The sequence below is a fragment of the Anabrus simplex genome, chromosome 11 (genome assembly GCF_040414725.1).
Source record: "Anabrus simplex isolate iqAnaSimp1 chromosome 11, ASM4041472v1, whole genome shotgun sequence".
Classification (NCBI taxonomy): Eukaryota; Metazoa; Arthropoda; class Insecta; order Orthoptera; family Tettigoniidae; genus Anabrus; species Anabrus simplex.
Genome location: NC_090275.1, coordinates 86,488,753 through 86,504,534, shown reverse-complemented (window position 1 = coordinate 86,504,534; position 15,782 = coordinate 86,488,753). Strand labels below are relative to the sequence as shown.

At 40.4% G+C, this 15,782-nt stretch overlaps 1 protein-coding gene across 2 annotated transcripts in view; it reads right to left on the bottom strand.

The window, feature by feature from the left end:
* Positions 1 to 15,782, bottom strand: part of LOC136883437 (fatty acid synthase) — an 844,467-nt gene that overhangs the window by 84,389 nt on the left and 744,296 nt on the right. For both annotated transcript variants that reach the window (XM_068229660.1, XM_068229661.1), the window contains one exon: positions 10,331 to 10,525. In XM_068229660.1, coding sequence (XP_068085761.1) covers positions 10,331 to 10,525 — 195 coding nt within the window. The remainder of the gene's footprint in view (positions 1 to 10,330; positions 10,526 to 15,782) is intronic.

Here is a 15,782-nt window from a genome sequence, read left to right as displayed (position 1 = left end):
TTCAAATTTTATGTAACTAGAAAAGGATGTAAATTAGGAAAACCTCAAGAATGGGACTTATGAACTTTATTGTTAACATTGCAAGAGTGATTAAGTGATCTGTATATCAAGATGTAATTTTGTAACATTTGAAAAAATGTAAGGTAAGGTGCTTTAATTTTGAGGCACCCTATACTGCACGTGAGGTTACCGATGTTGAAACAGGTGATGTAATTCCTCTCGCATCAGTAGGCCAGGAAATGACCATATATGGTCATGCAATTGTATTGGCGTAAAGATTGGGAATCTAGTGGAACAGTGCCCTATTGGTGGATTGTGATTCGTCAATTTCCGGGCTTAGGCCGCTTCGCGTGCGGGATGCAATTAGGCCAGGTCTACTCCATCTGACCGTCCTTGAGTGCGGTTGTGCTCGAGGAGTTCCCCTCGGGAACTCCAGTTTTCCGAGGTAAATGCAATTCTCATGTTATTCTCAATGTTTTCTGATTTAGTTTGATTTATTTTAATTCCTTTTGCATTTTGGTAATTCCTTGCTTAATGTAATTTTTTTAAAGTTTTAAATTTAATGTGTCTGAGTTTACCCTAGATTCCTGTCGTTTGTAATTGCAAGTCTCACCTGTTGTTTTAAAATCAATATCCATTCATTTGTGTATTTGGCTTCATAATTGTATCCATTTGTCAAATATGTTAAGTATCAGCTTCTCTGTCATTTTACTTTGTTTTTTGTAATTTTTCATTTGTTATTTTTAATATAGTTGTGCTATAGGGTGATTCTTGTGAACCTTTTCTCCCCCATAACGTCATACCTTCCCATGGACCTCGTAGGGCTCCTGCAGCTTCCACAATCCTTCGTTAGTTGTCATTATTTAGGCCTGTAAGTTCCCAGCGCACAATTTGATTTAGCGTATTGATAGTTATCCGTCTCGCTTCCTACCTTGGTGTATATCCTACGCTTCTTTGTTGTTATTAATTTCCGTGTTCACGTATTATTATTATATTATTATTATTTCTATTATGTTATTGTGTACGCATTGTCTCAAAGCAATGCTACATTCATTACTGTCAGCATAATTGCATCTGTTACATCAGAGTTTAAATGTTTAGCTCGACTATCGCGTAATGTGTGGAAGTGGTCTGGATTAGCGTGGAATCGCAAGCGAGCTCGATTCCACATTATTTCACAAACCTATATAACAGTCTACAGCAGTGATAAACCCTGACATTATATGATTATAAACGAACAGTAGAACACTAGAAGTTCAAAATACACTTATGTCTTCTTCATGAAAATAACACTGAAATAGCTCAATTTTGCAGTTAATGTTCACCTGTCTGATATTACTATTAATGCCCTGAGGGGAATACAATGAAATGTTATCATATTCATTTTCGACATAGTATTCCCCACCCAGTTACTCATTCCTGCCACCCGGCTGACGAAAATTTCTGGGGAGAACACTGCTAACAATGGTACATTTGTAGCAAGAACTGGTGTATTTATGCCAATACTTCCATGATGTATTAGATATGCTTTCTCCAGCCTCTATGTCAGTGTATGTTATTGGTTCAACACACAGCAGGAAGTCATTAGGCTGTAAGCAGGCAAATTTCCGAACACCCGTGCAGCTTGTTAGATAAAATGTATCCGGGAGTGATTGCACCAGGTTCCACTCAGACTGCCAAGATTACAACAATCACAGTCTGGTACCAGTTGAAGTTAGTCAGTGCTCTGCTGTGTTTCATATAAGGGACAGTCAAATGAAAAAAGGAACACCCTCTACAACGTGACCATGGATTGGTATTATTCAAAAGTAATTACCAAAAGCTTAACACATTTATCCAACTGGAAGACGAGATGATCAATTCCAGTTTTGTAGAAAGAGGTAAGTCGCTGACAGATCCACAACCGCACCCACTGTTGCATTTCCTCGTCTGAACGAAACTGACGTCCACAAATGTTTCTCCTCAGGTCATCAAAGACATGAAAATTACAAGGTGAAAGTTCTGGGATATATGAAGGATGTTGAAGTGTTTGCCAACCAAATTACTGAAGTCAGATTGGAAATATGGGGGCAAGCATTACCATGCAGCAGATGACTCCATCCAACAGCATTCCAGGGCATTTTGTCTTTATGGCACGTTGCAGTTACGAGATTTATAAGTCGCATACCGGTAATTAATGTTAGAAGCCAGCCCCCCTGTCGAACTTGCCTGCCTCTCAAACGGAGGGCCCGGGTTCGATTCCCGGCCGGCCAGGCATTTTTACCTGGATTTGAGGGCTGGTGCCAGGTTCACTCATTCTACGATTACCTTTAATTGAGGCGCTATTTAATAGTGAGATGGCAACCCCAGTCTAGAGAGCCAGGAATAACAGCCGAGAGGATTCATCACACTGACCATGCACCACGTCGTAATCTGCAGGCCTTCGGACCGAGCAGCAGTCACTTGGTAGGCAGAAGGCCCATTGGGGCTGTAGTTTGGTTTGGTTTAAGAGTGTTTGTAAGATTATGAGTATACATATTTCTCTTTTGTGATGTTTAGCCAAATTGTTGATAGTTCATTCGTTCCCGGATTTTCCATTTTCCCGTGTAGTGCGTTTCGTTCCATGGTCCCTCCAAAAACGTAGTATAGAGGTTCCACTGTACTATATATTTCACTCTAGAGGTGAGTCTCATGAATAATTTTTCTCCTTTTTAATTTCTTTTCTGTTTGTTTAATTATTTCTAATTCTGGCTATCACTTCCAGATTTACTTCATTACCTGAGGCTCTAACTCACCTTAAAGACAACACCAAATTATGACAAGAAGACCACAACCAGAATTTTTATTGTTATATGTATTCTGAGACATCTGAGCCATGCAATGAAGGTCTTTGAAAGTATTTTCCACAAAAGATTTCATGAGTTAGCCAAACTTACAAAGCACCAAGCTGGATTTGTGAAAAATTGTGCCACAGCAGATGCAATCCATGCTGCACAGCTGTTAGTTGAGAAACACCGAGGAACAGATTAGCCAAACTTACAAAGCACCAAGCTGGATTTGTGAAAAATTGTGCCACAGAAGATGCAATCCATGCTGCACAGCTGTTAGTTGAGAAACACCGAGGAACAGATTAGCCGCTTCATCTCGCTTTTCTGGATCTTGAGAAGGCCTTTGATTGGGTGCCACATGATCTAATCTGGTTAGTGCGAGAACATTGCCTTCAAGAACACCTTGTTAAGTGGGTACAGATGCTCTACATAGAACCAAGGAGTTATGTTCAAGCTGCCGCAGGAGCGTCCGATTATTTCCGCATCACTGTAGGAGTCAATCAAGGCTCTGCCCCAGCATCACCGCTGTTCATTCTTGTGTTGGACACTGTTACATCAGACCTGCACAAGCCAATATCATGGACACTTCTCTATGCTGAAGATGTCATGTTGGCTGCTGAGAATAAGCTTGATCTCTAGCGCCAAACAGAAGAGTGGAACAACCGACTAGCACAATACGGCCTGCACCTCAAAAAAAAAAAAAAAAAAAAAAAAAAAGAATACATGACATTAGATCCTCGAGAAGTTGGAACCATCCACGTTGACGGCGAAGAACTACCACGAGTAGAGATGTTTAAATATCTTGGCGTTGACTAAGTGTCGTGGAGACGAAGATGCTTAGGAGGACAGCTGGCATCACTAGAGTGGATCATATTTCAAACAACGATATCAGGAAACATTTTGGTGTTGCACCGATCCAGAAGAAAATGCAGGAAAACCGTCTGCGCTGGTTTGGGCATGTGCTGCATGCAGAAGACAATACATTGGCAAAGTCAATGTATACATTGGAAGTCTCTGGGAAAGAGGCCCAAGGGACGACCAAGACAGCGATGGACTGATACAGTGCACAAAGACCTGAAAGCTGTAAGATTACATTCAGACATGGCTTGAGATCACATTAAATGGAGACAACGAATCCACACAGTGGACCCTACCACCAGGCAGGACAAATGCTAAAGAACAAGAAGAAAAAGAAGATATGTATTTTAATGTTATAATCATGCCTGCAAAATTGTCTTTGTCTTATATACATATACGTTTCAATTAACCTATGAACTGTTTAATTTTTATTTTGGCTGAAGATGGCCATTAAGTGGCTGAAACTAGTCCCAAGACTAATGTAATATTATTTACTTGATATATGGAATTGAAAAGGTGGACTCCTTTGTCAATTTATTTCTTATAATTGCACTTCAATATGGAACAGAAATTAAATTTATAGCTTATAATGTTAGGGAAATATCGTCTTCAAACAGGCTATGCCTTACATCATATCTCAGCCTTGTGAGATGTGGATTAGGATGGGCAGAGATGAGAATAACAACAATAAGCAGTATAATGGAATGTAAGTGAAAAATAACATGATGATTTTATGTGTTTTAACATTATTGAGTAGAGTGCAATTGAATTTGCTAATATGCTCACGTATAGTTGTTGTTCTGGTGGGATACCCAGACGCCGTCGCATCTTATTTATGGACAAATAGGGAGGTTAGGAATTGTGGGGCACGATTATAGTTTCGGCACTCATGTTTAAAAATTAGAAGAGGGGTGGAAGGAGTATTTCTGCCCGTGTCTTCAAATTTATTTCTATTCACTGATATTGTGTACATGTACAATGTTCAAGTCTCATGTTCTTATGTTATACCATCTCTTCTCATGCTGTGCTAGTGATAATCTCCCATTTTTTGTGACTGAGTTCAAACCCCATATGGAAATTAGTGATACTACATTTTTGAAGTGACAAGTCCTTACTTCAGTCATGTTCACTCTATTATTGAAATAAGTGATAGTACATTTTTGAAGTGACGAGTCCTTACTTCAGTCATGTTCACTCTATTATTGAAATTAGTGATAGTACATTATCTTTGACCAGATTATCTTAGGAGGATCATCTACTGAAACCCCCAACAAAAACTTAATCTCAATAATAATAATAATAATAATAATAATAATAATAATAATAATAATAATAATAATAATAATAATACTTGAATTAGACGTGTAAATACACTGGAATTGTAATATACATGTATCATACTGTTATAGTGGGGTATTATAGATTAGCTGTTTTGTACACAGTTTATTTTTCTTTGATTGATTTGTTTGGTGTGCAATGTTGTATTTGCCTGATTATCATTTTGTGTCAAAAATACCCATGTCTGTGTGGTAGCCAGGTCTCCTGTATTTTACCCTCACTTTCTCCTGTCTCCAGTATTTTCTCCAGGTCTCCTGTATTTTATGGGTTTTCCCATAATTTACGCATCTGATACATTTGATGTTGTTTTCCCTCATGTTTCATAAAGTTATTTATTTACTTATTTATTTATGCTAATATTTCCATATCATTCAAAGATTATCGTTCCCAAATCAACAATCGATATTTCCAGTTTATCATTTCTGAATTCTCTCATTTTCATGTTGACAAGCTTGAAGCTTCTGTGATGAAACTTTCGTCTTGTACTTCGGTAGCATGTAGACGTGCAGCACGATCTCAGTTCAGTGTGCAGTTTGTATTGTATTTAGAACATTTATTTAATTATGGGTAGGGAAAGTGACAATGCGGATCACTCAAAGACACCACCATGTATCTGCCCCAATGGGAGAAAAATTGTTTTTGGGATCAGTAAAAAGTAACAAGCATAAAGCTTTTTATTCTTTATGTCGAAGGGAATTCAGCATAGCACATGGAGGGGCAAGAGATTGTTTGCAGCATGTACTCATATCAACTACAGGTAAAGTAATAATTTATTATATTGGTAGATTGGTAGAATGCAGGAATTATATTAATTTTTTAGTTAAATCCTAGGCCTAGGCCTATATTAGTAAAGTAAAATAATTTATGAAAGCCTAGCAGTATTATCTCCAAATTTTATAATACCGGCAGCACATCACCATTAAGTGACAAAATCATGGCTGCCAAAGTAACTACAATCTACCATGGATCTGCATGGATTGCAGAAATAAACTATTTAACGAAATATTCAGTGATTCTGATGTAGCTTGTAAAGTGGCATGAGGTCGTACAAAAGTGGAATGGATAGTAAATAAAGTGTTAGCCCCAAAGAGTGTAAAGGATTTTGTGAACATTCTCAGTGATCCATTTAAGCTAGAATCATTCTTTTCAATAGCAACAGATGCTTCAAATTGCAAAAACTGCAAAATGTTCCCCATTGTGATAAGATAAAATAAACTTTTGAATTTCATTGAACAAGCAGGCAAGACTGCAAATGGTACATATAATCTCCTTAAGTGTTCAAGTGTGGAGGAAAAGCTGCAGAAATGGAGTCAAGAGTTTAAGAATGATTTAAATATCAACAATTTTGGTGAATGAATGTATTAGCCCCTTTAAATGATTTTTATTACTAAGAAGAAAAAAAAAAGAATCCTGTAAGTTCAACGATCCAGCAGCATTTCTCCTCTCCGAGACCTAAGCAGCTGTACGGGAGGCACATGCATAGTTCTCGACCTTGTAAGGAGCATGCACGTGTTCGACCTAGCATCAGTAGCCAGTCTGAATTTCAGCTGTTAACATGGTGAGACAGTTATTGTTACAACACCGTATTTTTGTATGTAAAAGTTATTTTAAGTACAAGTTGGCTCGATGGTAACGCGATGCATTTGTTCAGCAATTTCCATCATGAGCACAGATTCACGTAATTGTAAATAAATTTGAAACAACTGGCTCAGTGCTCAATAAAAAACATGCGCGCACACAAACAGTTTTAACAGAGGAAAATCTAGATGACATTGGTGCAAATCTTGAACAGTCACCAAATAAATCTCTCACAAAATTAGCATAACAAATAGGGATTTTGGTTTCTTCTGCACACAGAGCTACAAAGCTGTTACACATCAAACCGTACAGGTTTACACGGGTCCATTGTTTAAAACCTGCTGATCCAGCCACAAGAGTGAGGTGCTGTGAGTGGTATCTTGCATCATTGAACGATCGCTTATTCGACCTACGGTGTGTGTTCTTTTCGAACGAGGCCTGGTTTCATCTTAATGGTCTTGTGAACAGTCATAACTCTTGCTAATGGTGTGCAGAAAATCCTACTGGTGTTTATGAAGTCCCTCATTATGAAGGATGACACTTCCAGCATCTTTTACAATGTACGATTTGATATAAAATTGTATAGACGCTTAAAGTAGGGCGGCCACACAACGTAAGTTGGGCTAAGACAGCTGCTGTAGCACAGAGTATAAACACTGTGTGCTCGGTCTGGGTTTATAAGACAGACCCTGTATGTAAAATAGTGAATAATGGAGTAAGAGATAGATTACAGGATATAGATGGGGAAACAGGACAAAGACAGTAATTGATTATTTCTTGGTGGAAGAACAAATCGTAGACTGCTGTTAGATGTAACAGCCTTGCCATGTATGTATGTATGTATGTATGTATGTATGTTGGGTATTCAGCCCGAAGGCTGGTTGGATCCTCAACAGGTTCACCATTAGCTGTCATAGATGGCCTAGGTGTCACTGAAGAGGCGTACTAGGGAAATGAGGAGTGAGGTAGTTTCCCGTTGCTTTCCTCACTGAGTCAGAAGTTGCTATTGCACATCAGTCTGCCAAGCCCACTGAAATGCATGCACCAACCAACCCTATTAGTGACATTTTCACACCATTCATAGGAGGGACTGGCTGCATAAGGAATGGCATTACTAGCATCGCTCATACCTCAGTCACTTTCATATTGTCAAAGTCAAGTATAAGACTGAGACAGGTCAATGAAAGTAACAATTTCATTCTAGCACATACCAGAAGACATAGTGCACTGTAAACACTACATCTTGCCAGCAAAGGCCTAGCCTTGCCATAAGTAGCCTTTAATACATAGTAGTGGTAGCAAAAATAAAAGTAGGAAAAATAGTGAATATGATAGAAAAGAGAGAAGAAACCAAATAAAAGTATGGAAAATAAAAAGTCCAATATAAATTAAAACAACACATACCCAGAGCTAAGGTGGAGAGTGTGGAAGTGGAAAGGTAGATATTCAAGAAAGCATTTGTGAGCTGTGCAGAGTGCTTGTGGCAAAAGAGTGAAAGATAATAATAATAATAATAATAATAATAATAATAATAATGTTATTTGTTTTACGTCCCACTAACTACTCTTTTATGGTTTTCGGAGAAGCCTAGGTGCCGGAATTTAGTCCCGCAGGAGTTCTTTTTACGTGCCAGTAAATCTACCGACACGAGGCTGACGTATTTGAGCACCTTCAAATACCACCGGACTGAGCCAGGATCGAACCTGTCAAGTTGGGGTCAGAAGGCCAGCGCCTTAACCGTCTGAGCCACTCAGCCCGGCAGAGTGAAAGATAAGGAGACTCCATGGTGCAATAAGAGGGTAAAGAAAGCAGTGAAAAATAAGAAGCATGGCGAGTATGAAATATAGATAAAACAGAACAAAGTAGAATAAAGCATCAGGAAATGAAAAGAAGTTGCAAAAAAGTAGTAAGTGAAGAAGAAAAGCTGAGGAGGATTAACTTGAGAGTTGGACGAGGATGTATATAATGGTAAATGAATGCTACATGTGACTCGTAAGAAGGAAGAAGAGGAGAAAGGAAAAAAAAAAAAAAAGTTAATAACATAACCAGAGGAGAAAAGGAAGACATGGAAGGCTTACTTTTATGAACTACTGAATATGAGGAGGGGCGTAGATGAGAAGATAGAGGCGGAGTGTAAGGAGACGGAATCTGAGAGTAAAATCACAATTAAAAAGGTGGAAATTGCTGTCAAACAAATGAAAAAATGTGAAAAGCAGCAGGATGGGATGAATTGTATGTGGAAATGATAAAAAGAAGAGGACCTGTTGGTTTACCATGGCTGTATATGCTATTTACATGCATTTGGAAAGAAAAATTGGTACCAAATGACTGGCATATAGGAGTAATAATACCTGTATTTAAGAATGTGATGATTATTGAGGAATCACACTCATATCTCAGATAGCAAGAGTATTTGAAAAGGCAGGAGAATGAAATCCTGGCAAGTGAAATGACATTTTTAACTATTGTAAGAAAGAAAGAAAGAAAGAAAGAAAGAAAGAAAGAAAGGAGGGCCTCAGAAATTAAATTGGAGTGGATGTACAGAGATCATTCTCCAGACTGAAGCTAGTTTTAACAAACAAATGCCACAGATTTGAACCAGAAAACTTGGAGAAGACTGTTGTAGTGTACTGCAAAGCAAATTATGGACAGGAAAAGTAGGGGGTGGAGTGTAAAATGAAAGAAGAATATGTATTTGAGTGTGTTTCTTCAAGTTTGTGATTTTGCTTTGTAAAAGGTACGATATCCTCAATGTATAATCTCAAATACGTATTGTATATAGTCTAACCTCAAAATCTGTATATAGCAGGTGTTTTCTGCTTCAATTTGGTATATATGGAGGGTTCTGAAAACTTACTGTAAGGTTTATTATCCAGATACATGTAGAGACATTTAAGAATGTTGGAGAGATCTCCATGTGTATTGGTAAATAGTAATCGAAAGTTCCAGCTGGATCCATTACTGGAGTACTCCATTTGACTAGCTGGTCAATCGATGTTTCGAATGTGTTCCATTTAGAATGTGTAAGAACCCTTCCAGAAATCGATAATTCGATATGGTTGATCGAACAGTATATATATTGAGCTGTCAGTCAGTGGACCAGATCAGTTCAAGAGAGTGTATGTTATAGTGCACGAGTCAGTGTTGTTGATATCTGTACTTGTCAGAATCAACTTAGGGTACTCTCCTATTAAGTGCTGTAGTGTCACTTGCTATTGTGTGTAATTGTGTGTTGAGACTTACAGTGATAATAAAGTAGTTTACGCAAGGAAGTGAAGGTGTTCTCGTGTGATATTTATTTACGTCAAATAAAATCGCATTTGAGAGCAATAGTTTTTACAGGGGCTTCTTGAAACCTTACTGATTTATGACGTATATTAATTAACACACTTTGTCTTATCTAGGAGACGTGTGCAATTGTTTTAACGGTGAACACTGGTACATCTCAGAAGCTATGCACACGTTGTTTATAATAACGGAACAGCCGCAGCTTTTAATAGTGTGATTATTTTTTTCTCATTCAGTTATTTATTCATGATCATGATTTTATGTATTGGTGTGTCTAGTAAAGGAATGTTTTGTTTGCATATCATGTAATGGAAATAAGTGCATTCTTAATTGTATATTTCACCACTCTTTGCAGCATAGTTGCATGTTTATATTGATGATTTATACAGCATATAGATCCGATCTCTAGTCAAGAAATATGGTAAAACATAATGAGGTGATGAACAAGATAGGATACTTACCATCTTTGACTTCCTCGGTTCTTGTACTTCCAAGGTTTTCCAGCTGTTGGACGGTGAGGTCTCTGATCTCGACAGGGGTAAGGAAGACTTCAAACTCCTGTTCCAGCACTTGTTTGATCTCTACTCCTGTCATAGAGTCCATTCCCAATTCCGCCAGGGATGTGTTGGGCCGGATTTTGGATACGTCGAGCATACCTAAAATATAAGAAGGCAACAGTGATTTGTGTTACTAGGTCAGGAGCTGAGAGAGAGAGAAGGAAGGAAGAAATGCAATACTGAGGGCATAAATGGAAGCAATCAGAATTAATAACAAACTGATACTCCTTGAAACATTTCTACAGCTTCCTCCATGGATCAGTGATAGTGTGTTGACCTCCAGGTTTCAAGATTTGTTTTTGAACTCTGCAGAGGCTATCAGATTTTTGAAGGTCATAAACAAGTTCTTTTGATACTCCGTCATATGGTTTTGGTACGTAACAATCTCAGGTGTTAATGGAACAGCCATACATAGATCATTCAAGAGAGACCCGCTTCTCTGCCATCTGGGAGAGTAAAATTAATTGAAACTGACACACAGACAGCCTAAATGGCATCACATAAAAAATGGCTGCATGTGGTAGCTAAGGCTATAATATTTATGTATTTTACGCCCACATTGGAACACTTAAATCAAACCATATACTGTACATCTAAGTCTTCAAAGAATTAACTGGGAATTTAGCTCTCCCAAAACCTCTTCATTCTTTCCGACCTGGCTACCCTTCCTTCTTCAGATATGACATATTGTTTTTGTAGCAAAGTTTTTATGTTTGTCTTATGTTTGTTCTTCAGAATCCTTCTCTCTCCTCTATTTGTAATTTGTTGCATTCAACTCTTCTAAATCATCTTGAACTTCCTTGAACAAATAATTTTTCTTTTTACATTTCCAAAAGCAGTTAAATATTTGTTTCAATAGCCTGGTTTCATCTAATCTTGATATATGATAGAAAAATGCAATTCTCCTTTTTCTCATTGTGTTAATGACTCACTTTCTCGTTATACCACTGCATGAGGCAACAATCTTCATTGTCCATCTAGCTGGTGCTTTTTATTAATGATTGTTCTGATAATCCTTCTGTCAACCTTCTGCAGTCTATCTGTTGTTGATTTGGTGTTCAATTTAAATAGTATTTCACTAGCATAAGTTTCTTCAGGCTTAATGACAGAATAGTAATTTTGAAATTTAGCATTTGCCCTCCTGAGCCAGCCTCAAAGAGGAGTGGATGAGAGCATCCAGCTGTAAAATGCTGTCACATGGGAATCACATCATCTCATCCTCGACCCAGTAAATCGAAATGGGATTACTGGATGAGGAAAATAATGCCAATTAGGAGCAAAGATCTGGTGGTGCTTGCAAACTAAACTGAAGAGGCAAAGATGCTTCCCAACTTGAAAAGGTTAAGAAACCCTGTCCGACATTAACACTGACATGCCATGAAGTGATTCACATCAAGTGTAATTTGCCAGGTGTGTCCTTCACTTCACATATACTCCAGGAAAGTGAAAAAAGAACACCTTGATGCAAGTGAATAAGGCCTGCTATACTTGCACGGGACACTATGACAGGGCAGTGCATGCGACGATCAAACGTGCAGTGCTGCGGACGCACCAGTAACCGTGTTATCAGCCGTGGAATATTGCAAGCTGCGCAAGAGTTTGCCACCGCCAGAGCCAGTGGCAGCCAGTTTGCCATAGCATACGGAGCTCCATCTTTGTCTGCAACATTGTAACATTGTTAGCATGTCGCGACAGTGTGTATGTGAACTGTTTGTGCAATTGATGGAGTTTGAACAAGGGCCTGCGGGAGGTCGGGTGGTCGTACCGCAGAACTGTACAACACGTGTGGCGAGAGGTTTCAACAGTGTATAGATGTTGTGGCCAGTGGTCACCAGAAGGTGCACATGCCCATCGGCCTGGGTCCGGACAGTGGCGATGCACAGATGCACGTCAAGACCGTTGCAACTTACAAAGTGCTGTATTGGATTGCACTGCGACTTCACAACAAATTAAGTACACTGTTGCTCCAGGGGTATCAGCGAGGACCATTTGTAACCGTCTCAATGAAGCAGGGCTACGATCCTGTGTGCCATTAGGGTGTCTTCTGCTCATGCCCCAAAATCTTGCAGCCCACCACCATTGGTGTTGTGATAGGTGCTTATGGAAGGACGAATGGAGATGTGTCGTCTTCAGTGATGAGAACTGCTTCTGCCTTGGTGCTGTATTTGTACGAAATTCCAACCCTACGTTAAGTCAATTTTTTTTTTACGCCAATATTTACACCAAGTTATAGGTATTTTGTATTGTCAGTATCATATGTTTCATTGTAAGAACAGTGTGTAAAATTGGTGGCATCTTGTGGCACCAAAGATGGGAATCTTGGTTAAGCAAGAGAACTAAATATAGAGACAGTTGTGTAAGAAGTTAGTTTGCCCAACATGACGTGTCTCCCAACAGTTTTCACGGCGTCAGTACGCCAAGGCTGAGTGTCACAATTTTGAAAATGGCGTGCCACATGTGACAGAAATGGAAGATGGTGATTAGTTAGGACAGAGAAAAACATGTGACTTGAAGAGTTTATTTTATGGCTGGTTTGCCGGAAGGTTGGTCTTATGGACTCATTCGAGCCATTCGTAATGATCATCCAGCCAGCCAGCATGGAGCTAGCACCCAGAATGCCAGCGCACCGATCTCCCAGCACCTACTCTCTGGTACAGCCATACCACCTGCCGTCGTCCACCCGAGAGCCAGCCACTGTTCCCTGCGCGGTCTGTCCTGTTTGATACACTCGGACTGGACTGTCTGCGTTCACCGCCAGTCTCTCCAGACCAGGCCAGCCTGTCAATGTGCAGACACACCAAGTAATTTGTCTAGCTCTTAATAGCGCTGTTGGTTCGAATCTTGTCACTGCGAAATCAGTTAAACTATACCTGATTCAACCACAGCCTATTAAGTAGTGCCAAGCAAAGCAGCTGGTCCTCCTAGGAGATTGACCGTTCCAGTGCTTTTTCTCCTATCCCAATCTAGTTACCCCCCCCCCGGAATATGGCCAACCCTGGTGGATTGAGTAGCTGGGGCCCATATTCAGACCCATATACGGACTTCAATACTTCCCCCACAATCACATTCACCCGAACCTGTCCTTACAATGAGGACAAGTACATAGTTGGTGCTGGACCAAACTCCCACGCTCCCAAACCTCTAAACCACTTCAGGCAGTAACTCGCCACAATCCTGCAGCCCATAACCCCCCCTCATCCACACCACTGCAGAAGACGACGACCACCAATTTTACACCATACCCAACAGGCCTTCTGACAACCCTGCATTCCTACAACTCCTAAGAAACAACAATCTAACCCACAAACTACAGCAATCCCCACCCGGCCACGAAACCTCACCACTGTCTAACACCCATTCCCCAACCACCTCCAAAGAAGCGGACAAAGAAGAAGGAAAAGAAGAACACAACTACGAACATCTGTTCTTCTACACCAGAAGAAACACCATCTTCCCCATAGCTCAGAATTGCAACTTCCTCCTTATCCCACTCTCGAACCTAGGACTTGTACCATGCACCCGCAAAGAAGTCATTGAGACCCTCATACCCATAATGAGTCACCATATAGCTGTCATCGAGAAAACCCACAATAATCACTTAATCATCACCCCTATCAAAAACAAGTCAATTTTCACCATCCTTGATAGACTCATGCAGACCAGTATCAACTGCCCATTTCAAATCAACCCTATACTGGATTCATCTGATGAGCAAGACCCCTCGCCCTCACCCACCCCCACACCCTCCACCACAGAACCTGGCTCTCAAACCACAGATCCAACAGCTCAAACCATTCCACATCCACCCCCACGGTCACCCACTCCACCTATTCCCACACCACATCCCCCACCCCCCACTACCAATCCAACTCAAACAGAAGTCAGGATAGAGGCTGAACTACCTACAAAAGCAGCCCAACATCTGACAACACTAAACACAAGTACACAGACTAGGAGAAGGCGTAACAAACCTCTCCCTAAGTCACATTCACAACCATCACACAAAACCACTACAGTGACTCGAACCCACAAACCTTCCCGCCCCACCCTCATCACACAATGCTTCAATTGCCTGAAGTTCTATCATTCTGCAGATAACTGCTCAGAATTCACCTGCTGCAACAGATGTGATGAACCCCCATCACCACTCTGTCTGAAAGGTACAATGGGACCAGCCGAAGTGTGCCAACTGCCAAGGCAGTCATGCCGCTTCGTTTCCTGGCTGCCCTCATCTTAACCAGGCAATCAAGAAGCACTACAGACACCATCACCACCTTACCCACACGAACACCCCCCCCCCCCTCCCTCCTAAACCTCAATATATCCTCAATATTAGTATTATCCCACCCCCCTTGAACCCAGTACCTCCACTACCTCCCCTGTCCAACGTAACTCAAAACCCTAATAACCTCCTCCAGTTACTATTGCTACTCCTCACAACCCAGAACTGGCGAGCCACAGCCCCACCCACCATATACTAAACCAAGTCCAGACCAGTCCCCCTTCCCCTCCCGCCAAGTCGCTTTGTAACCTCTTGCCACACAACCAACACCTAAGCTTTCTTCTTATTATTCTTCAAAGCACTGGAACAAACACTACAGACAGTTAAGCAACATCGGGCGTGGTCCCCATTGGATGGGTGGACCTACGTCTGTACTTCTGCTTTGTCTTCTCTGTGCCACCACTAAATGCTGAATAAGCACTTACAGCACACATGATAGCACGTGTGCCTGGTCACATTCTGACCAATGAAGACTTCACAGTATCCCAATCCACCAATAACATTACGAAAGAAATGGGAACAGCAACGACAGACATGGCACTCAAGACCAATAAGGTTGATGGGCCAAAAAGTTCACGCATTGACCCTTACAGTGAATGCAGTGAACATGGGGATGGCATAGCAGGTTGGTCTTATTTGTCTTAAGTAGTGGAAATGTTGTGATCGACATCTATATGAAGTGTGCGACGTTTAGTCCCACCGAAGGCTGCTTGTGTCTGTACCTTGGAGAATTGTGTCTCATCTTCGGACGTCCGATTGGGACATCCGACAGTCTGCTATGAAGTGTTAAGCCATTAAACTTAGCTGAATACAAAGTGAGTATGGTTTCATGAACTTGTCAGGAAAGTTATTGGTGAGTTTGATGAGGTGTAGCAGGTTATGCGCCTGAGGTTCATAATCCTGTTATTCAGATTGGTCAGATTATGTATGGTATATAAATTCTAGCTAAGAAGAAGATATTGTGTAAATACGTACAGTGGAGTTCAATGTGTGTCAAGGGGCCGAGAAAGTCCTAATGTGGTATTTATTACATAGCAAGGTCATCGTACCAGCTAATTTAATTCAGTAATTATG